At 43.8% G+C, this 24,307-nt stretch overlaps 1 protein-coding gene across 1 annotated transcript in view; it reads right to left on the reverse strand.

Moving 5' to 3' along the window:
- Positions 1-24,307, reverse strand: part of LOC103170271 (telomere repeats-binding bouquet formation protein 1-like) — a 60,234-nt gene that overhangs the window by 31,274 nt on the left and 4,653 nt on the right. The window contains exons 5-14 of the mRNA XM_029057320.2: positions 22,891-23,022; positions 18,539-18,599; positions 18,066-18,181; positions 17,787-17,909; positions 15,326-15,478; positions 13,441-13,572; positions 9,587-9,712; positions 8,733-8,869; positions 7,057-7,259; positions 6,366-6,431 (exon numbers count right to left, since the gene is read on the reverse strand). Of these exons, the coding sequence (XP_028913153.2) occupies positions 6,366-6,431; positions 7,057-7,259; positions 8,733-8,869; positions 9,587-9,712; positions 13,441-13,572; positions 15,326-15,478; positions 17,787-17,909; positions 18,066-18,181; positions 18,539-18,599; positions 22,891-23,022 (1,249 nt within the window). The remainder of the gene's footprint in view (positions 1-6,365; positions 6,432-7,056; positions 7,260-8,732; positions 8,870-9,586; positions 9,713-13,440; positions 13,573-15,325; positions 15,479-17,786; positions 17,910-18,065; positions 18,182-18,538; positions 18,600-22,890; positions 23,023-24,307) is intronic.

The raw sequence follows: 24,307 nt of genomic DNA on the forward strand, positions 1-24,307 counted from the left end.
CTCATTTACCTTCTTTGTAAAATGTGGATTAAGAGTGTAAACTCCATTTGGGACAGGGACTGAGTCCAACCTGATTAATGTGTATCTACTCCAGCGTTTAGAAAATAGTGTTTGGCACATCATAAATGCTTAACAAGTACCAAAATTATTATTATTCACTAATCATTAAGGCACCAACAACCTGGTGGTTGGCATCTGTATTTTGTGAGCTGTCCATCTCAGTGCAATGACTCCATATCTGGCCAGTACCAGGCCAACAGGTGCCGTTCTTCTTTCTGGGCCATGACCGTTCTCCCAGCCACTAAGCATCCTGATGTTGGGCCGCTGACAGATTTTCACCAGGCAAGAGTTGAGCTCACCAGTTGCGATGTCCTGCCGATCCCAGTCTGTGTAGGTGGAGCGGGCAGTGTCCAGGGCACCATTTTGTGGGTCCTCCGTCCCCACTCTCCGGCCCCCCAAGTGAGCAGAATGTGCCTAGACAGGGCTGTTCTGACATCTGTGGGCCACTGGTGGGAGTAGGATGGGTGTGGGGGGGGGGCACCCCTACAACCTCAGCCACCAGGTGACAAGATCTACTCGGCTGCCTACTGGAGGGAGACTTTGTTCAGGCCAGGGAGGGAAGCATCGAAAGGGGTGCGGGGAGGGGAGCCCCACTTGTTTCTACAGCAGGAGTGAAGGGTTGTACTGAGCTAATCGCACTCTTACCGGATCACCGATTGCATTCATTGAATACTTACTGTGTATTTAGCATTTGTTAGAGTCTGGCCCTGTTTTCTCTCAATCCAATACCACTGATCTTGCCCCCTTGATGCTCTTTCCACATTGGTCTGTCACCAAATCCTTTCGGACCTATCTTCGCAATATCTCTAGACTTCATCTCTTCTCCATCCAAACTGCTACCTTCCACACTAGTTCCAGCACCTAGCCTATCCCGCCTCGACTACTGCACCAGCTTCCCCGCTGACCTCTCTGCCGCCTGTCCATACTTCACTCTGCTGTCATCATCATTCTTCTAAAACCACCATTCTATGTTTCCCCACTTCTCTCAAAACCTCAAATGGTAGCTTATCCATCTCCATGTCAAACAGAAATTCCTTACCATTGACATAAGTGAGAGGACTTGGGTTCTAATCCCAGTTCCACCACTTGTTAACAGTGAGATCTTGGGCAAGCCACTTAACTTCTCTGTGCTTCAGTTATCTCATCTGTAGAATGAGGACTAAGACTGTGAGCCCCAAGTTGGACATGGATGGTTTCTAACCTGATTAGCTTGTATCTACTCCAGCTCTTAATACAGTGCCTAGAACATAATAATGATGATGACGATAATAATGATAATAGTAATAATTGTGGTATTTATTGAGCACATTCTATGTGCCAGTCACTGTTCTAGGTGCTGGTGTAGATACAAGATAATCGGGTTGGACACAGTCCCTCTCCCACATAGGGCTCCCAGACTCAATCCCCATATTATGGACATGGTAACTGAGGAACAGAGAAGTGAAAGGACTTGCCCACGGGCACACAGCAGGCAAGTGGCAGACCTGGGATTAGAATCTAAATCCTTCTGACTCCCAGGCCTGTACTTTATCCCCTAGGTCACATTGCTTCTCTAGTGAGCACTTAGCAAATACTTTTTTTTTTTAAAAAAAAGGTACTCAATGAGCTCTTCCTCTCTTATCTAATCTCACTAATGCCCTATTACTAGCCAGGGCACACATTTCACTCCTCTAACATCAACCTATTCAATGTACCTCAACCTCTTCCTTCTCACCGCCTACCCCTTGCTCCCCTTTTCCTTCTGGCTTTGAAACTCCATCTTCACATCCAACACACCTCTATCCATCCATTCATTCATTCAATCGTATTTATTGAGCACTTAAGGTATGCAGAGCAACGTACTAAGTGGTCGGGACAGTACAATACAACTATAAACAGACACATTCTCTGCCCACAATGAATTTACAGTCTAGAGATGGGGATGGGGGCGGGCAGGGAGAAGACAGACATTAATGTAAATTACAGACATGTACCTGATAGCCTACTAAAATCATACGAATAATAATAATGTTGGTATTTCTAAGCACTGGGGTAGATACAAGGTAATCATATTGTCCCTCATGAGGTTTACAGTCTTAATCCCCATTTTACAGATGAGGTAACTGAGGCACAGAGAAGTTAAGTGACTTGCCCAGTCACACAGCTGACAAGTGGCGGAGCCGGAATTCGAACCCATGACTTATGATTCCCACGCCCGTGCTCTTTCCACTGAACAACGCTGCTTCTCTACCTCCAAGGAGCAACCTTTCCGGAATTACCTTTCATTTCCCCACCCTATTTTCCCTCCTTTCCGTGTCACCTATGAATTTGGGCCTGTACCCAATCAATCAATCATATTTATTAAGCACTGTGTGCAGAGCACTGTACCAACCACTTGGGAGAGTACAGTATAACAGAGTTGGTAGACATGTTCCCTGCCCACGAGTTTACAGTCTGCCTTAAACAGTTTAGTACTCGTCCCCCTGCATTCTTGTACCTATCCTTACAGGCTCCCATTTCTCCCATCTATAACAGATTTTATTGGCTGCTTCCCCCACTGAATTTTAAGCTCTTTGAGGGCAGGGATCATTGCTTACAGCTATTATACTCTGCTTTCCCAAGTGTACTAAGCCCTTGCGAGAGTCCCCTCTAGACTGAAAGCTTGTTATGGACAGGGAACATGTCGGCTTATTCTGTTGTGCTGTCATTTCCCAAGGTCTTTGAACAGTGCTCTGCAAATAGCAAACGCTCAATAAATACCATTAATTAATGCTCCTCAGTGGGCCCTCAATGTATGCTGATCAACTGATTACTGTGACATCCACTCTGTACTCTGTCACTGACTGAAGCACTTCCATTAGCTGTACAGATAGGCTTTCACTCGGGACTGTCAGTTTGTCACGGGCAGTGAATGTGTCTCCTAATTCTGTTGTACTATACTCTCCCAAGCACTTACTACAGTGCTCTGCACATAGTAAGCACTCAGTAAATACCACTGAACTAACAATTGATTCGCCGAAAGCTCAAAAATTAGGAATGAGAAGGTATGCAATAGGAGAATGGCAGTTGGAGATGATGGGATAAAAGACAAACAACAAAAGAGAACCTGGGATGCCACCAACAATGAAACAGAATGCCCCACTCTTCATGTCCTTAGCTGGGGGAAAGACTATTCAGGGACCTCACCCATTGTAAAGAGGGCCCACGTCCTGGGCCAGCACGGCAGAGGAACGGGTCTCACCTGCTGACTCCCTACATTTCTGCGTGCCTCAGATACCGATACGATGGCAATTAATGTGATGAGTGGTAGGAAGCCCAGGGACTGTCCTTCTGCAGTGCCCTTAGTTCAACATATAGACTCAGTGCAGGAGAAGGCCTAGCACATTCTAAGGGGCAGAAAAGAAAATTGGGGAATATTCGAATGACCTGGGGACCTTATAATAGAATTGTACCATTTGTCTTCTGCTGTGTCTAAATGAGGCCGATGATCTAGAATCAGGTTGCCATCCCAAACACTCTAAATGACTGTAGTTTAAGAGAGAGGGAATGATAGCACAGCAATTGTCTGTGGAAATGGAAAACAAACATGGGGACAGTGGAAAGTGCTGGCTCAAGTCAAAAAGAGAACCTAACCTGACTCCTAGCACGGTCTGCCTGACTCACCTCCATTTACATTTTTCTAGGGAACCTCACCATCAGATGCTTGATGTTCTACTGACTATGGAGTTTTCCTTTCAGTGCAACGGCTTCAGACTTCACCCATAATCCATTAGAGGGAGGTGGTGGCTGCCATTTTGCTCTTTTGAGCCAGAAGCTCAGAATCGGGTCACATCTCATAGGTAGCCAAAGGGCCGGATATGTGTTCCCGCCACATTCCTCAGGGAAATGTAACACATAGAAATACATGTGCTGTTCTTCAGAGAAACAACCAGGTTTCCCACACCATCTTTCCAATGGGGCCCTACTTAGGTCAACTGTGCATATGGAGTCGAGGTGTTTTTTGGTGGTGTTTTTTTTTTTGGATCGGGCGAAGGTTTTAATTCTAGCTTTAAGAGCTTTGTCTTTCAAAGGCCTTCTTTGTAAGTAAAATCAGGTAAAGTAAGTAATGTCATGTGTACATATTGCAAATATTAAGCCAGGACACCAGAAAGGATGGGAGACAGTCAAATAAAAGAAATGAGAACATAAAAACTTATGATAATCAATGACGTATAATTTTCTGGGACCATAGAGAGCACGTAGTTTCTGCAAGCCAGAAATGTCTCAAGAACAAAGAAATGATACATTTTCAGAAAAAAAATCATTTTTATTTAATCATGGTATCTCATTTAACTTTACCTAAAAATTTTCACTTATCAAAGTTGTCTTACATTCTCTTCCATATACCATCATGTCGAAAATGAAGCAAATGCATTGGAACCATAGGAGCTACGTTCTCTCCTAGTACATAACTCACTCTGGATAGTAAGCTAGGTTCTTAATGTCTTAAGCAAAAGGGTATTTTTGGCACTCAAATCTTTTTTTCCAGTAAGAACATTTAACAATCAAATGTTATTAAAACCTTTACTGTCCTCTGCCCTTAATTTTCTGTAGTGCGAAAAACTCGAGGCAAATTCTCAAACAATTCAAAAGGAAAAAATACTTGTGTGGTTTTTTTCCATCGAGCTCCCTAAACAAGCTAAACAGAGGTCTCCAAAACTCATGCAACCACCAACCTCTTTAAGGAACAATGTCACTGCCCCCCAGTTGAACATCCTGTAGTGAAACTAACTGGGATCAGTAGGACAGAACTTACTTGAAACAAGGAGTAGTTACATTTATTTTAAAATCTCTACACAAAAACTCTTTTTGGAATTTTACATCATTTAATTTCTCTAACTTGTAGTATTTAAGGGTCAAATCCACTGCACACTTCCTTCCCAGGTAAGACCATAAAGTTGAATTCCAGGGGTTTCCTGTTTTCTTTATTCTAGTCAAAATATCAGCTACTTTTTCTTCTGCAACTTCTTTAGGGATTTTTGGGTTGTTCTGTAACCATTACACATGTAAGATGAAAAGCTGTCAGTCTGCATATTTGCAATTCCTCCTGAGCTGTCTGTCTAACCATCCATCCACCTGCCCCGACTCCTTGCCTGGACAGTCATAATGGCTGAGAGACTTGCCCCCGCAGAGCAAGATTAAGGAGGGACAATACCTTCCCCACGGAACACAGTCTGGACAACACTGGGGACCATCATCCGCCAAAGGGACCTCCAGCGATTCTGCAACCAGCATGGATGCCTCTGCTCCTTTCGCTTCAACATTTAGCAACACCCGTGAGAGAACTGTGTGAGGGAGTGTACAGCAGTGTCCATGTCTAATTCTCACCCAGGACTTAGTACAGTGTTCTGCACACGGGAAGCCCATCATAAATGCTACCCTTCCTACTATGAACCGCTGTACAGACCATCTTCCAAAGCATCATTGCTCAGCCCACATCTCTCCTGCCCACCAAAACCTCCCCCGGCCCCCTGCGTCTCTCTGAATCAAACGAAAACTCCAATCAGCTTCCTGGCACTCCGCCTTCTGGCCCCACCTGACCTAACTGGTCTCTCTACCCACTATCCTCCAAGTCACTCTCCTCTTTCCCCCACAGCTCACCTTCTTACTACACCTCGCTCTCGACTCTCCCGCCTCTAACCCCTCACTCACCCAGTTCTCCACACAGCTCTCCCCTCATTCGAATCCCTCCTGAAATCCTACCTCCTCCGACTAGCTCGCCCTGATTCTTTTCCCAGCACCTTGAGTCATACTGCCCCTTTGGCCAACTCTAGCATTTACTGAATGGTGTACAGCCTTCAGTAAGACTACACCCTTATGTCCCCCATTTGAGCAAGAGCAACCTGTGCCCAGAGAATAAGTCATTTGGTTATTCTGGACTTCCCAAGAGCATCTACCAAGTACAGTGCACCCCACCAAGGAAGTGGGTGCTCAATAACTGCTCCCACCACTCCCACTACTACTACTTTTACTAATTGGGTCGGGACAAAAATTATTTCCCCAACACAATTCACTTAGGTTCTTGTGAATCAAACTTTCTTGGTATTCTGGTAAGACTTTTCACTATGAAAAACTGCTCCTAGATTTTAACTTGCAACTCCTAATGCAGTCACTCTGTTGCTGAAAGGCTTTAATTCAGAGGTAGAAAGGTTCCGGGCGACGGAGCCACATACAGTGGGAGGTAAGAGCTGAAACAGCCACTTTAGATGGTGAAAACTGGACCCATTTTCTCGCCTAAAATTCCCAGCTAAGCTCAACAAAAGGAGAGAAAACATTTGCTATTGTACCTTCCTTTGGTGGCTTGCTGTGCTCCATTTTCAACTGCTGGAGCTGGATGTTCAAACACAGGTTCACTAAAAGAAAAAGGACATTAGGTTAAAATAACATCATAGATGGTTCTAGTTTGCATTTTGATCAAGGAGCGAGATGAAGGAATTGCGAGTATGCTCATCCAATTTTGAGTCAATACAACACTGGCTAGTGTGGCTGACAGTCTGGAAGGCCAAGTGACTGAAGAAATGAGCCTATAAAAAGACAACAGAAACTCTTGGGGCATCATAACCAACCACAATCAATCAACCAATCAAGGGCATTCACTGAGCTAAACACTGTTCTAAGCACCCAAGAACATACATCAGAAGCAAGACACACACTGCCTTGCCAGAAGGTGGACAGCCTTGAAGCCAATGGTGAGCTTTCGTCTGATGCGGAAAGATGCAGGAAACTGGTGGGGGAGTAGGGCAAAGAGCAGGTCCAGGTGACCATTCAAGGTTCCTTCTTCCATTTCTGTGATTCTACATGAGCTCAATCATGTCAGAATTCTAGGTGGGCAGGAGGAATGGGATAGGTTGGTTCCTTATCCCTTCTATCAACATGATGTTAAATCTAGTTGAATTGATCTGGCTTTTATCATCACACTATATGGCTACACTGAAGGAAACGAAACTGGTGTGCTACTCTTGGTTATGGTTTGTTTACCTTCCAACTGGTTCGCGCTCGCTGAAACGAGTACTTGCAGGATCCCCTCCAGGACTCTCTAACTGACTCTTTAACTCATCATTTGCAGGTGGGTGGTAAATCTGAGCACCTAACTCAAAACATTGCTTTGGAAGGGCTTTTTCTTGGTCATTGCCTTTCAGCAAGGAATCTCCAGCAACACCATCTGTTTTAGGGCCTTGTTCCTGCAAAACACCACAGAAACAATTCCAAAGAGGCAGGTTTGACTGTGGCTCCACTTACCACTGCTCTCCCACACATGGGAAATGAGTAGAGGTAACCAGAGATAATACAAGTTTTAAAGGCAGAGATCTGGTCTGCTAATTTTATGGTATTCTCCCAAGCACTTAATATGGAGCTTTGCACACAGTCAGCGATCAATAAATATGACTGACCGAATGACGGGTAGGCTTGCAATAAATATTACTAATAATAATGGCATTTGTTAAGCACTTACTATGTGCCAAGTACTGTTTTAAGTGCTGGGGTAATCGGGTTGTCCCACATGGGACTCACAGTCTTATTCCCCATTTTACAGATGAGGTAACTGAGGCACAGTGACTTGCCCAAAGTCACACACCTGACAAGGGGCAGAGCTGGGACTCCCAAGCCCGTGCTCCTTCCACTGAGCCACGCTGCTTCTCTAAATACTAAATAAATACTATTGGAAAGCTCACAAGAGGAAGAGGCCAAATCAAAAGCAGGGCCAGGATGTGCAATTGGCAGAGGGCCAGAGGAGGACTCACGGAATTTGAGGGGGTCCTCACTTGGGTTTGGGTAGAGGCAATCCCTGCCCACAGGGAGCTTACACTCTACACATGTACACACCTGGATAAAAACAACCAGAGTTGGGTCAATTTCCCAACATGAAGAACGACTGGATAGATGCCTTTCAAACTACTGCAAATCAATCAGTGGTATTTGCTGAAGGCTTAGTGTGTGCAAATTCATGCTTACGGTTTCTCCTGGTTGCCACTGACTCTGAGTTCATGGGGCCCTAATTATTATGTCCCATCCTAGGACTGTATCCTTCACACTGGAGTATTTGGCCCTATACTTCAGCATGTGCTATCCTGGGAGAGGGTCTTGTAAAGAGCCATACAATAGCAGCATCATTCTTCCATCTCAGGCTTCATTCCTCTCAGAGGTACCCCAGGAGGGGCAGAGCCCCATGGCCTCCCACGTGTGCTGTCCCCCTCTCGCTTCACCACCCTCTGCCTCCTGGGATGGGTCTCGGGCCCATCACCCTAAATGGATTCTCTCTCCCTGGACATGGGACCCCAGAGAGCTCCCAATGTGTGAAACAGTAGGGGAGAGAAGGGGCACCAAGGATTTGGGTGCATGGCTTCACCTGCCTCTCTCGCACAAGAGCAGCTGCCCAGAACACCATTCCCCAAGATGGGTGGGGTCCCCAGGAGGAAGGAGGGATGTGGAACAACTGCCTCAACTGGCCCTTCCCTATGAATGACCAAGACTCCCTTTCCTGAAAGTCTCCTTTTACCTCATATCTCTATGCAGAGAATAAGAGAATGAAAGTCTGGAGAATTAGCAATTCAGTTTTCTGTCCTTGCCCAAATTATAATTCTAACACAGAATTATCAGACCCCCACTAATATCTTTAAAAGGGGATTTATAATCTTTGAAAGAAATAGGCAAACCTCATCTTCTCCTTTAAATGATGCTTCAGTCAGGGTTTCTTTGGTTTTCTTCAAGTGGCCAGGAGCTTTTCTTCGTTTTTTTGTTTTAGAAATCCATTTCGAAACAGATGCAAGAATTTTAACTTTTAACTTCTCAACTATGTACCATTGGGGGGAAAAAAAGAGTTGGGTGATTAGTACAAATGTTTCAGTGCTAATGTTTTAATTCTCATGAAAACAAATTCACAAAACCTGACTACCCACCACTTTAAATGTCACCAAACTTCAATACACAAAACAGCACATAACACACTAAGTCTACATCACATTCGTTGTCATGGAACCCCAATTTTACATTGGAAATAATGTTGGAAGTAAAACACGCAGTCTCAAAGGAAATATGCGAGGTAACAGGGGTAATCCTTATTCACTTCATCATTTGCAGAACAAGGTTTGGGAATCCAACTAAGTAACCTGTCAGAAATTAAGTACCAAATTGTTTAGGTCTCGTGTTATCATCAACTGAAAATGCTAGCAGAACACAGATGAGAACTTTTTATCTTCGTTTTCAGATCTCTTAATTGGGAGTCCCAAATCTAGATGCCTAGAGTTGAGAAATGCTGCAGTGTCCGAATGTCTGCTACCCAGGGAGAAAACTCCTCCTGACTCGACATCAAGATGTCCAAAGAGTACCTAGGCCTGGTTACAAAGAGGAATCAGCTGATATGACCCTTATCCATCTTTGGAAAATATTTGCTTTCTCTCATGAATACATAGCTTAAAGCACACCACATGAGCCATTAGCATAAAAAGAACCCCAGTCTTTTGAAATAAATTACGTGGGATCATTTTTCCAACAATAGCAATGAACTTACCCCAAATCATAAGTTTGAACTGGATAAAAGCAACAATGGAGCTTACAATTTCATCATTAGATGAAGAAAAGGAGTCTTCAATAAGTTTGAGGCCATTGTTTTGGAACAGGAGACTCAGATTTTCATCTGCAGAATATGATCAAGTTTATTAGTCTTCTCTATTTCCATCAACCGCTAACACTTTTCTTGCAGGATATCTGCACCCAGCTCAAATGATTTATGAAAATTATAATAGCAATGATAATAATAATAATGATGATAATGGTATTTGTTAAGTGGTTAATATGGGCCAAATGCTATATGAAGCACTTGGATGGATAGGACATAATCAGGTCAGATGGAGTCCCTGTGCCACATAAGGCTCACAGTCTAAGGAAGAGGGAGAACTGATATTGAATTCCCATTTTACAGATGACAAATTTGAGTCACAGCAAGGTGAAGTGATAGGCCCTAGATCGCACAGCAGGCAAGAGGCAGAGCCAGGATTAAACCCCAAGTCCTCATTAAACCCCATGAGAAGCAGCATTGCATAGTGAATAGCGCACGGGCCTGAAAATCAGAAGGGCATGGGTTCTAATCCCGGCTCCACCACTTGTCTGCTGCGTGACCTTGGACAAGTCACTTCACTTCTCTAAATCTCAGTTTCCTCATCTGTAAAATGGGTATTGAGACTGTGACCCCCCTCGTGGGGTAGACACTACGTCCAACTCCAATTTGCTTGTCTCCACCCCAGCACTTAGTACAGTGCCCGACACATAGTAAGAGCTTAACATATACCATCATCATCATTTCCATCAAGTCACCTGACTCCCAGTCCTGTGCTTTTTCCACCAGTCTTTGCTGTACCTCTTTCATAAGATACCTCCCAAAATAATTCTAATCACTGATTCATTCAGAAAGAGCTGCTAGAAAGGATCTGCAGGGTTGGGAGGCAGGAGGGCGGGGGGAAGGGACAAAGACACGTAAATAGTTTAAATACACTTTCCATTCAGGAAATATTCTTTCCTCCCAAGCCTTGATGGCTTTTTAAAAGACTATCTGCAATTCCAACTACTAACTATAAGAACGTTCTCTTTGCTAATTTGAAAATGAATTTGTAGTGACTTCTTCCAGATTCTTCTAGGGCTGATTTTCTTGTTTGGGGCTAATTTGGGAATCCTGCATCTCGTCCTGTCTCTTGCTATGCTATTTGTGCATTTCCCTTGTCATTAGCATCTTCCATTATCACCGGCAGCAACTTTTAATGGGAGCTTACCATGTAAAGAACACTCTAGGAATTGCTTGGGAGACTACAATAGAGATAAACACAACTAGTGGGGAAAACAAACAGGAGGAAGAAAGTAAGTGGCTATGCGAGTGAGTGAATGCTTAAGTAGGAGGGGATGTACAAAAGTGCATCAGGTGATTTTGAGTAGATAAATGCCTGGTTTCTGCATAAGTGCTGAGGAGGTGGTTGGGTTCAAATGGAAAGAGAGGACCAATCAGTCGGGGAAGGTCTCCTGGCAATGCATTTTCAGTACTACCCCATCTATAACACTTGGAGAAATGGCTACTTGTGGGCTGAGGTATCAATCCTACCCTGTTCATACCTAGAGATACACTCTTAAGATATATGGGACGCTAAGATCGGCCAGTGTTTATTTATGTTGACTACAGGGTGGTGATGGGATTGGTTCATCTACGAAAAAAACTCCTTGCCACCACCTTAAAGGCACTCGATCAGCTCCCTCCACCCTACTTAACCGCTCTCTTCTCCCATTCCAATCCAGCTCACGCACTTCGTTCCTCCCGAGCTAACCAAATCCCTGCAACTCGTTCTTGCCTCTCCCGCTGCAGGTCCTCCCTGCTGCTAGAAACCCCATCCCTCCCTTGCACCTGTGCAGAAACTCTCAGGAGTCTTCAACATTTCCTTTAAACCCACTCCTCCCCTTCACTTTCCCTGCTCAATTGACAACACCATCATCCTCTCCATCCCAGAAGCCTACAACTGCGGTGGCATTCTTGACTTTTGGCTACCTGTCATCTCTCATATTCTGGCTGACTGACCCTGCCAGTTTCCACTGCAAGATTCCAGGATCTGCCCCTCCGTCTTCCAGACCCTGCAGCACTGACATACATAGCTTTAAAGTCTATTGATTCCCCTCCCTGGAATTCATTTTAATGCTTGTCCAGATTGCAAACTCCTTTTCGGTTGGGATCGAGGGTACTGATTCAACGGCAGTCTCCCAGGCACCTAGTCCAGCACTCTGCACACTCAATAGGTGCTTGGTGATTGATTGAATAGGATTGGAATGCTCTTTGGTCAGTGCCAAATGTAGTTGCTACAGAGATGATAGCCATCATATGTCAATCCTCAGTAGAGGGAAGGGGTGATTTTCATATGGAAACTGAAAATGTATAAAAGTCCTTTCACTAACATCTAGATCAAATATACTTTATTCTTCTAGGCAGGAGAACATACACGTGACAATACAGAAAAAAGGTTTGTATATGGCAGACGGATTTGCTGATAAAAACAATTCATGGTCTGAAAAATATTTCAGGCTGTTGTTGCAGATCCAGTCCTGTGAAGCAGTAACATTCATTGCCCTTCCTTATGCTCAACTATAGAAACCAAAACCCACCTTTCTCCCTTCAGTTTCTATGAGTGCATATTGGGGGAAGGAGTAATGACTCGGGTTATTTTAATGGTGTTATTGACTGACATACTGATTGATACAATGGCTGGATCCAGAGAATCCATGAGACCTAGTGGAAAGAGCAGGGGCCTGAGAGTTTGAGGACCCAGATTCTAACCCTGGCTCTGCTGCTTCCCTGCCAACATCTGGGGAAAAGTCACTTCACTTCTCTGGGCTCAGATCCCACATCAGTTAAAGGGGGATTCAATACCCATTCTCCCTCCTAGACTGCGAGCCCTATGTGGGAGAGAGACTGTGACCTGATTCTCCTATATCGACTCCAGTGTACTACAGTGCTTGACACTTAGTATACACTTCATAAACACCGGCATTTTTATCATCATCATCATCATCATTTAGCAGGTGAGGAAAAATGCTGAACTGGTTTTATTACTAAAGTCTTGCCTCTCCTATCTTTCCAAATTGTCGGGCCACTTGTCTACAAATAAATGTTACTCTTTAAATGGTCTTCAGTGTGACAGCAAATCAAACACCACAGAGTTATCAGCCAATAGGCAAAAGGTGACTCATATAGCATCTAATCAAGACTTTTGGAAAATTCAATTGGCATTCCAGAAGTTTCCAAATGACAACATGATATTGTGACTGTCTCCATTTCGTCAAATCATTTGTAAACATAACTTCAAAAGGAACTTCCTTCTGCTCCTATGCAATGGACCACTCTTTCCCCCTCTTCAAAGCCCTACCAAAATTATATCTCCTTCAAGTACTGACATACGGCTAGCTGGTCTAGCAACCATACAACAGATTCCCCTGAAAATGATTAAATACATTTTCTAACCCTTTAATTTAGAATTATTTTTATGGTCTTTATTTATCTCAAAAGTTCTAAATCTTGACATTATGAAAAGATCAGTGGCCCTGATCCTAGGAAGTACCATCATTTCCTTCCTAAACAGGAATTGTGATATCTATATCAGGAGAACTATAGCCAAACAAGATTTCCATTATCCCCACAAGTGAACTTCATTGGCAGAGGTGTCATCTTCAGGCAAGAAGGAGTTGTATATGTACACACACATTCTCTCTCTCTCTGTCTCTCTCTCTCTATATATATATATTCACACACATACACACATATACACACAAATCAATCATGGAAACTGTATTCAACTCACTGTAAAGTAAAGCCCACTACACCATATGTCTACTTACCACATGTCTGTATGCAACGCCCAAGGGTAACCAAAACACTGGTTTTCTCTTCAGTAGTTAGACCCTCCACAAACAGCAAAGTCAAAAGTTTGGGCACAACTTGATGCTTTGCTAGAATTCTACCACCAGGACCTAGAAATATAAAATGATTTTAAACATAAGTATAATTGAAACAAAGATTTTTAATCATCAAGGGGAAAAACAAAATCCCTATGGAGATATTTCAGGTCCTCTTCTGCCTTCCCTGGAGCATTTGGACCACTGTCCCCTGAGTTAATACCTAAGCTCTTCCAAAACTGGAACCATTTGATGACAGTAATCACTGGCAAGGAATTGTTTCTTTAGGCACACGGGTAGTGTTGCATGACTGCTTGACTTACGGGCTATTCCACCCACCCAGGGTTTAGCCGTGCCATCACTAAAACACACTGATTCCTATCAACCTGTGGATGATGAGATACTTCCACACAGTATACAATGGTGCTATTTCACAGGACTCCTCCATCTGCCTGTCCTATCATGCTCTACGATATCACTGGACCCCCTTGTCCCAGAAGAAAGCGCTTTCAAGGCACGCCATAAGCTCTCTCCCTCTTACTCATCCACTCTTTTCCACATTAGACTCCACAGCTTGCATTCATTCCTTCCAAGTTCACTCTCTCACTTTGCCTTGTTTTTGGCTCTGCTGCTACGACCCCTTGCTCATACCATTACCCCTGCTTGGAACTCCTTCCCCCTTCCAACACAAACTAGTTCTCCCCATCTTCAAAGCCTTTCCTGAAATGCCCCCTCCTTCACGAGGCCTTTCCTCATTAAGCAAGCTTTCCAGGTTGAGTAAATCCAAAAGCTGCACTTAGCCCTGATGCTTATTTGCCTCAGTACATAGGCACATTCTCCACTAGTAATAATTTACACCTACCTATCCATTCTTTAATACCCCAACAATTTACAGCCATAGTATTGTCTCTTCTCACTATTTGTGAACTCATTTTTGGCCTCTTTCTGTTGTGGCTAGTTCCCACAATGTTTTCTCTTTGCTTTCCATAAGATATAGACCAACCCCACTCAATAAATGCTACTGATTGACCGTAAACCAGGAACACAGTGTGGTTGGAGCCGTAACTGGAGAAATTGAGAGGAAAGTAAATGAACCACAGTGATACAACACCAACACATAATCAGTAGGTCATGGTGATGACTTCAATGAGGGCAAAGACCCAGAAAGAGGGAGCTAAGATGATTCCAGTGTTATGAGCATATGAGCAATGGGAGCGGAGCGGAGAGGACTAGCAAAGGACAGTTAGTGCTTTACAGGGATGGGAAAGGTGGGAAGAGATAAGGAGGGAATAGGATTAACTCAGAGGAACAGGACACAGAAGCACCAATCCACGGCAGTTAAAGGGACAACTGTCCCCATGACCCAGAGTTGGGATTGGATGGAAAAAGTTTCCAAGACTTCTGAGCAAATGGAGAGGGAACAACATGAAACGGAGCCAGAAAACGGCTGCTCCACTCATAGGTAGCTGGCTTCCAGGACCAGACCGAGTATGTGTTGCCGGGTGGGGGTGGCGGTGCGGTTTCAGTCGTTGGTTGATGACATGACTGGGCAGGGGGCTTGACTGTTTCCCAACAAGCTTCTAGGTCTGCCAGGGGCATTTTGCAACCCCAATGGAACCTAGGGTGGAAGTGGGTGTGGCAATAGGAAGTGGAGAGCATTGAGTTTGAAATATCAGAGGGACAGCAGCAGTATGAATGATAAAACATCACAAACCGATTCACTGCATGTGTGTGTAAATCAGGTCTCTATTAAATCAAGTACTTAACTGACAATTATAGAAAATGACATCATTGGACTACTATACATGCAAGTATTAGAATCACTCACGGTTATGGTCAATGCAGGTACCCATGACAGTTGTCACGTCTACTGCCATCTTAGCACTAGAAATATTCTCACATGAATCTGCGACCAACTTGGTAAGAACGTCACTCAAAACATCCAGTCCATCGATAGATATGAAGAATTCCTGAACCAGTGCTTCAGGAATGAAGTTACAGAGCAGTCAATACTATATCAAGCAAAGGAATTATTGCATCCATCTACAAAGAGGATACAACTACTTCAACATTTCTAGGATAGCACTTCTGTGTTGATGTGATACTTTGTGTGCACCTAAAGAAGTTTTCTTCTTGTGCATTAGCAAAACGTGTCTTTAATAGAAATTAATGGCATGATCAAGATCAGGGTAATGAACAGAGAATCCCACGGAATCAATTCACTGACATTGGAGCCAGCAGGCTGCCAATTTTCTCTTTCCATGTTCAAAGGTTTATTCAAATCACATCTGCTCCAAGAGGCCTTCTTTCCCCCACTAGGCATTCATTTCCCTTTCTTCCCTTCCCTTCTGTACCACCTGTGCACTTGGGTCTGTACCCATTAAGCATTTGATATTCACCCCACCCTCAGCCCCACAGCACTTATGGACATAGCTGTAATTTATCTGAGTGTCTCCCCACGCTGAACTGGAATCTCCCTGCGGTCAGGGAACAAGTCTATCAATTCTGTCGTATTGCTTTCTCCCAAGCACTTAGCATGGTGTTTGGAACATAGTAAGTGCTCCCAAAACACCCTTGATACATTGACAGAAATGGTTCCTTTCATTTCACTTATTCTAATCCAAGCTTTGGTAACTTTCTGGATAGGGGGCCCTAACAATATACCATCTTAGGAATCACCTCACATATACCTTTATCCCTTTACCATTTGCTGTCCAAATAGCTTTGCAATGACTAACAAATGGATTGTGCTGCTTGACAATGCTTCCCAGACAAAGACACCTATTTTGTTTCACAGGGTATGAGGATGGCTCCAAACCGGGGTCCTCCACCTCCTTGCCCTGGCACCTTCTCAGGAGAAGCAGATATTCTGTCCCCAGAGATGGACACCTCTCCACTGGTTCACATCTTGGGCAGATCCTTGAAACTATATTTCCCTCAATCCAAAACTAGCTCCATCAAAAGATATCCCAAACATCTGGAGACTGTATCCTCCTTATAAGTAGGGATCACGCCTGCCAACTTTGTTGTACTGAACTTTCCTAAGTGCTTAATACAGTGCTCTTTGCACACTAAGAGTTCAATAAATACCATTCAGTGAATGATCAGGTTATTTTAGAAACCCCTTCTAATGCAAAATATTTCTAACAACAGGTGGAAAAGCAGGGAATGTTGTGTTTAAACACAAATGAGAAAATGATATGCTCAAGATCTATTCCGCCCTCACCCCAAAGCACTAATGTACATATCCATAATCCGTTTATTTATATTACTTGCTCTCCATCTAGACTGTACAGTTTTTATGGGCAGGAAACGTGACTGCTAATTCTGTTGTACTGTACTCTCCCAAGCGCTTACTACAGTGCTCTGTGCAATGTAAGTGGTCAATAAATACCATCAATTGATAGATAGTAAGCACTCAAAAAATACCACTGATTGATATGTCCTATATCAAGGGGACCTTGGAAATGGTGTGTTCTATCTCTTGACCCATACTTCTGGGTGGGCTTGAATTTTCCCTTTGTCTTTTCCTTGGAATTCCATTGACTACAATTTGGGCATCAGATTTCCCTTTGGACTGTAAGCTCGGTGTAGGCAGGGAACATGTTTACTACCTGTATTACAATGCACTCTCTCCTGTGCTCAGTCAGTTCAGTGCTCTGCATACAGTAAGAGCTCAATAAATACCATTAACTGACAGATTGATTAAGCCTCTGAAGTAGGTTCAGTACTCTCACCGCACTCTATTTTCTGATTTATCCAGACTTCTCAGTGAAATACATCCAGCTCGTCAATCCAGCTCAATACTGATTGAGCGCTTATTGTGCACAGAACACTTGTACTAAGCACTTCAGAGAGTACAATATAAAGAGATGGTAGACACATTCCCTGCCCAAAACAACCTTACAGTCTAGAGGGGAAGATAGACATTCATTAAAATAAATAAAGGAACAAATGATGTATACATACGTAAGTGGTGTGCGCCTGAGAAAGGAGGGAATAAAGGGTGCAATTCCAAGTTCAAGGGCTATGCAGAAGAAAGAGAGTAAGAAGAAGAGGAAACTCATCTTGTCTGCAAGCTCCCCAAGTAATATTGGCAGTGACTTTATTTACACTGGGTGTAAACCATCACTGCACCATACTTTGTAAAGCACTGATAAACTGATAGCACCATTTGGATCAGGATTATTGTAGACAAACTCTAGCATTGGCGGGGATCAAGTATATCGATTATTCCATGACAACGATTCTTCTAAATACATCTCATTTATGAAATAGTCGATACTTACAGTTTCCTTCCACTGTGAGTCCAATAATTAGGCAAAGAGGACGAATTATCTCAGGTTTCATACTTGCTGCTAACAAGGATTGTACATGTGGCAAAATGGAAAAGCAAGCTTTCTGATTTTCCTCTGATAAGAAAGGAAACCAAAATTGAATGAGGTAAAACTCTGACTTTGCACAGACATCCTATTGGAAAAACTCAGGTGTCAACAATTCATAGATTTTTCTCACTTTTGTAATGTTAATTTCAGTGGACACAAATACCGTAGAAAATTTATAATTACCATTTTTAGGATTGTCGACAGCCGCAGCCAGAGTACTGCACACTACGTACCACAGGAAACATTTCTCCTTAAAGCTTTCATTCAAGGAATCAATTTCAGATTTTGAGAGAGTTTCTCTATTAGGAAACAAGCAGTTAAAGTACTCAAAATGTTTTAAATTTGTAAACCTTTGCTCCTTATAATAACGTTGGTATTTGTTAAGTGCTTACTATGTGCAGAGCACTGTTCTAAGCGCTGGGAGAGATACAGGGTAATCAGGTTGTCTCACGTGAGGCTCACAGTTAATCCCCATTTTACAGATGAGGTAACTGAGGCACAGAGAAGTTAAGGGACTTGCCCAGAGTCACACAGCTGACAAGTGGCCGAGCCGGGAGTCGAACTCATGACCTCTGACTCCGAAGCCCAGGCTCTTTCCACTGAGCCACGCTGCTTCCTTATGATCTTGACCAAAGACTAGTTCCCTATTTGTTTACCTAAATAACTTCAGCAGAACGGGAATACAGCCTCTTTCTCTCAGAAGTGTTTGTCCAGCCCCTAAAAATAACCAAAAATAGGTTATAAACCACACAGTAATAATAATGATATTTTGTTAAGCGCTTACTATGCATCAAGCACTGTATTAAGCACTTGGGTAGATCCAAGAAAAATCGGGTCCCATGTGGGACTCATTATAATAACAATGTTGGTATTTGTTAAGTGTTTACTATGTGCCAAGCACTGTTCTAAGTGCTGGGGTAGATACAAGGTAATCAGGTTGTCTCATGTAGGGCTCCCAGTTTTCATCCCCATTTTCCAGATGAGGTAACTGAGGCACACAGGAGTTAAGTGACTTGCCCAAAGTCACAGCTGTCAGGGGGCAGAGCTGGGATTTGGACCCATGACCTCTGACTCCCAAGCTTGGGCTCTTGTCACTAAGCCACGCTGCTTCTCAACTCATAGCTTTAAGTATAATAATAATGTTGGTATTTGTTAAGCGCTTACTATGTGCAGAGCACGGTTCTAAGCGCTGGGGTAGATACAGGGTGATCAGGTTGTCCCATGTGGAGCTCACAGTCTTCATCCCCATTTTACAGATGAGGTGACTGAGGCACAGAGAAGTGAAGTGACTTGCCCACAGTCACACAGCTGACAAGTGGCAGAGCCAGGAGTCGAACCCATGACCTCTGACTCCGAAGCCCAGGCTCTTTCCACTGAGCCACGCTGCTTCTCAACTCATAGTTTTAAGTACAAGGAAAACAGGTACTGAATCTCCATTTTGTGGTTGTGGTAACTGAAGCACAGAGATGTTAAATCACTTGTCCCACGTGGCAGAGCCGGTATTAGAATCCAGGTCCTCTGAGTCCCAAACACGTGCTCTTTCCACTAGGCCTTGCTGTTTCTCATGTGAATTTAAGTAATTCATCAGTGATTCAACCTACTCTTCAAAGATGTTGGATCTTATAAAATACAGTGCAGTTTACTTAGCACTTAACGGAAAAAACCGGGGTGGAGATATATGGCACAGAATGACAAAACATTGAGAGAACAACAGCAGATCTATATTTTCAATACAGAAAAAGGCTTATTGTGTATACTGTTTTTATTGAAAAAGTACCTGATTTGATGCAATAGAACTAATTTCTGATTTTCTTAAGGAAATGAATTGTAACTCCTCATCTACTTAACTTTCACGTCTTCACTGACAAGGCAGTGGCAATGGCAGCAGGGCTGTGAGGGCCGAGAGGCAGCAGCAATGGCGCCAGAGGTCTGAGGTGGGGCAACCCTTCCAGGTCTACGCACAATGGGGAAGGGTCACCATGCCCCCCCAGTTTCCTTCTCGCTCCCCAATGCCATTTTCACACCATCCCATCTCCCCCAACTGTCTCTTTCCCGTCCACTGAAGCATATGTCGGGCACCTCTACCACCCACTCTGACTACCAGGCACAGTCATCTACCTCCCCCGAGTCGCTTCCTCCAAATTTCTGAATCTGTCTGATCCCTTTTTCACATTTCTTCGCTCATTCTCCATCCTTAAATGATCCTTGGGGACTTCAATAGCCATGTGCATGTCCCCGACAAGCTTTCCACTGTCCACCTCCTCTCACTCCTCTATTCCAAAGACCTCTTGCTCCATCCCACCTCAAACACTCTCCAACTTGGGCCCACACTTGATCTTCTAATCTCTAGTAACAGTAGAATCTCTCCCCTCACCAATTCTGAAATTCCCCTATTAGACCATAACCTCCTCACCCACAAAAAACACAACCCATACAACTTCCTCTTTACCATTCCACCCCAGCTCAGAAAATCTCTCCTTTTTCCCCCCACAGAGCCCTACATTCTTTTGACCACCTCTGAAATTCTACAGCCATCCTACCCCCATTTGGTCTCCATTCCCAAAATACCTTCTCCCGACACGCAAATCGACACACTCAACACCACCCTCTCCACCAAACTCAACTCTCTCGCTTGCCCTATCCCTCCGCCAATCTCATACCTCTAACCCCGCAACCCTCGATCACCTCCCCAGTATGTTTCCTCTGCTCCTATGCCTGAGCTGTGGAGTGCTGTTGGCAGAAATCCAGACATCTCTCTGACCTTGTCCACCTAAAATTCATTCTTATCTGCTTTAATTAGGCCCTCGCCACTGCCCGACACAATACTTCTCCTTCCTAATTCACTCAGTCAATCATATTTATTGAGTGCTTACTGTGTGCAGAGGACTATATTAAGCACTTGGGAAAGCAGAATATAACAAGAAACTCCCACGCTCACTGCCCACGCCCACAGATTCAATGTCACCAAATCCTTTCAGTTCTACCTTCAACAACATTGCTAAAATCCACCCTTTCCTCTCCACCCAAACTGCTACCACACTGATCCAAGCCCTTATCCTATCCTGCTTTGACTATTGCATCTGCCTTCTCGCTGACCTCCCTGCCTCTCCTCACTCCAAATCAGATTTCACTCTGCCACACAGATCATTTTTCAACGAAACCATTCAGTCCACGTCTCTCCACTCTTCAAGAACCTTTGAAGGCCGCCCATCCACCTGCGCATCAGACAGAAACTCCTTACCATCGGCTTAAAGTATTCACTCAGCTTGCCCCTTCCTACCTCACCGATTTTCTACTACAGACCAGCCTGCATACTCCACTCTTCTAGAGCCAGCTTACTCACTGTGCCCTGATCGCTTCTGTTTTGCCACCAACCTATTTCCCACATTCTGCCTCTGGCCTGGAACTCCCTCTCCCTCCACATACGCCAGACCTCCATGCTCTCCATTTTCAAAGCGTTGTTAGGAACACATCTCCTCTAAAGGCCTTCCCCAATTAAGTCCTCTTTTTCCCCAGCTCACTCTCTGTTCTGCTTCATCTATGCACTTGGATTTAGGACCTTTGGACCTTTGATATTTATCCTGCCCCCAACCCAATGATACTTATGACCATATCATCATTATACATTATAAAAAATTTATTTATATTAATGTCTGTCTCCCTCTCCATACTGTAACCTCATTCTTGGTCAGGGAATGTGTCCACTAATTCTGCTGTACTAAGCTCTCCCAAGCACTTAACACAGTGTTCTGCACATAGTAAGTGCTCTATACATACCACTGACTGAGTCATTACTTAGCATTTCGAGTTACTGTCAAATTGCATGGGTCAAAGAAAATAACCTGGGCAATATAAAATCTGAATGTTACACTCGAAAGGACGTCAATCTATCAGTGGTATTTACTAAGGACTTACGGTGTCCAGAGCACTGTACTAAGCGCTTGGGAGACTACAATCGAGAGACGGACATGCCCTCTTCCTCGAAGAGTTTACAATCCACTAAGGGAGTCAGACATTTAAAAAATTACAGATAGGGGAGCAAAGTGTGTGGGTTGGCTTTTAGTAGATCAGCAAGGTCCGAAGGTAGGAGGGTGAAAGCAGACTGAGTGGCTTAAAGCCCATGGTAAGGAGTTTCAGTTGGATGCAGAGAGGGATGGGCAACCATTAGAGGTTTTTGAGGAGTGGGGAGGCTGGGACCGAATGTTTGTTTTTTTAAAAAAAAAACTGATCAAGGCAACCAAGTGAAGTAAGGCCTGTAGTGGGGAGAGACTAGAGGCAGGAAGATCAGCACTTGACTGCTTCTCAACATGGACCAGCTTTAAAATATTGAACCACCAAAAGCAACTGGACTTCATTTTCCGACCCCACTAAATCCAGAACTTATTAACTGGAGAAGTAGACATGCACACACACAGCCTTCAAAGGCTTCAGTGGAAAGTGGATTAAAAGGGCTGAGAAGAGCTGCTCTAGTACATGGACCACATAAAACAGAAAACAAAATATTTATGTTCCATGGAGACAATTCTCATTGGAAAAGCAGCATGGCATAGTGGATAGAGAGCACAGGCCTGGGAGCCATAAAGCCATGGGTCCCTTGACTCTATTTATTGCCATTGTTCTTGTCTGTCCGTCTCCCCCGAATAGACTGTAAACCCGTCAAATGGCAGGGGCTGTCTCTATCTGTTGCCGACTTGTTCATTCCAAGCGCTTAGTACAGTGCTCTGCACATAGTAAGCTCTCAATAAATACTATTGAATGAATGAATGAATGAATGAATCCCAGCTCCACCACTTGTCTGCTGAGTGACCTCAGGCAAGTCACTTCAATTCTCTGGGCCTCAATTACCTCATCTGTAAAATGAAGATTGAGACAGTGAGCCCCATGTGGGACAGGGACTGTGTCCAACTCTATTTGCTGGTATCCACCCCAGCGCTTAGTAGAGTGCCTACCACTTAGTAAGCACCTAACAAATACCACAACTGTTATCATTATTAAAATCCGCACTTACTGTTCTTTGAAATCAGACCGAATAGAAGGGAAACAGAGATTGTTTGCAAATCCATGCTGGACTTCTCATCACCGATGATTGTCGCTATGTCATCAAACAATTCAGGAGTACAGAGACTTTGCTGACAGAGGACTGAAACAAGAACACAAGTCATAAGAATGGCTGTCAAAAAGCACAAATACTTTTAAAATCCAATTTAACAAAAAACTTGCACCTCAGAAAATGGGCCAATTTTCTGGGGCTCCAATCAAACTGCGCACATATATAAAGCCAAAGGGACCATAATCCAGAGCAAACGAGTCACATCCAACCCATTTCAAAAGAACTGGGCATTTCCTTCCCTAACAGGTGCACATAATTCTCACTTCAAAATGAGGTCTTTCTGCCCTCAAAATGAAGTTGCTTGGGGAAAATTGCCTCTTTAATACCAACTGCTTAATACAGTGCTTTGCACACAGTAAACACACCTTAAATACGATTGAATGAACCCTCAAAAAAAAAAGATTCTACATATGGGTAAGCACTGAAACAATTTTCTGTGTTAAGCAAACCACATAAAAGAGAAAAGGGAAAAAAAATAATTTTCAGATCTGAGACTCCAAGCACTACTCTAGAAAACAATGAGGCATATGACCTGACTACTCCATCTACCTCCTCACTGACTTCCCAGACTCCTGTCTCTCCTCACTCCTCTCTATACAATCTGAGAAGCAGCATAGCTCAGTGGAAAGAGCCCGGGCTTGGGAGTCAGAGGTCATGGGTTCGAATCCCAACTCTGCCCCCTGTTAGCTGTGTGTCTATGGGCAAGTCACTTAACGTCTCTGTGCCTCAGATACCTCATCTGTAAAATGGGGATTACGACTGCAAGCCTCACGTGGGACAACCTGATTACCCTGTATCTACCCCAGCGCTTAGAACAGTGCTCGGCACATAGTAAGCACTTAACAAATACCAACATCATCATTATTATTATTATTGTTATTATCAGTTTCCTAAAAAAACAAAAAACGTTCAGTCCATGTCTCCCCACTCCTCAAGAACCTCCAATGGTTGCCCATCTGTCTCTGCATCAAACAGAAAATCCTTACTATCAGCTTTAAAGTACTCAATCAACTTGCCCTCTCCTATTTCACCTCACTGATCTTCCACAACAGCCCAGCCTGTGTGCTTCCCTCCTCTTGCATCAGCTTAGTCACTGGGACTGGATCCTGTCTATCCTGTCACTGACCCCTTTCCCATGTCTTCCCCCTTGCCTGGCACTCCTTCCCCCCCCTCCACATGTCACAACATCACTCACCCCACCTTCAAATCCTTATTTAGGTCACATCTCTGCCAACAGGACTTCCCCGATTAAACCCTCTTTTCCCTGGCTCCCTTTCCCTTCTGTGTTGTCTATTTATTTGGATCTGTGAACTTT

The sequence above is a fragment of the Ornithorhynchus anatinus genome, unplaced genomic scaffold (genome assembly GCF_004115215.2).
Source record: "Ornithorhynchus anatinus isolate Pmale09 unplaced genomic scaffold, mOrnAna1.pri.v4 scaffold_93_arrow_ctg1, whole genome shotgun sequence".
Classification (NCBI taxonomy): domain Eukaryota; kingdom Metazoa; phylum Chordata; class Mammalia; order Monotremata; family Ornithorhynchidae; genus Ornithorhynchus; species Ornithorhynchus anatinus.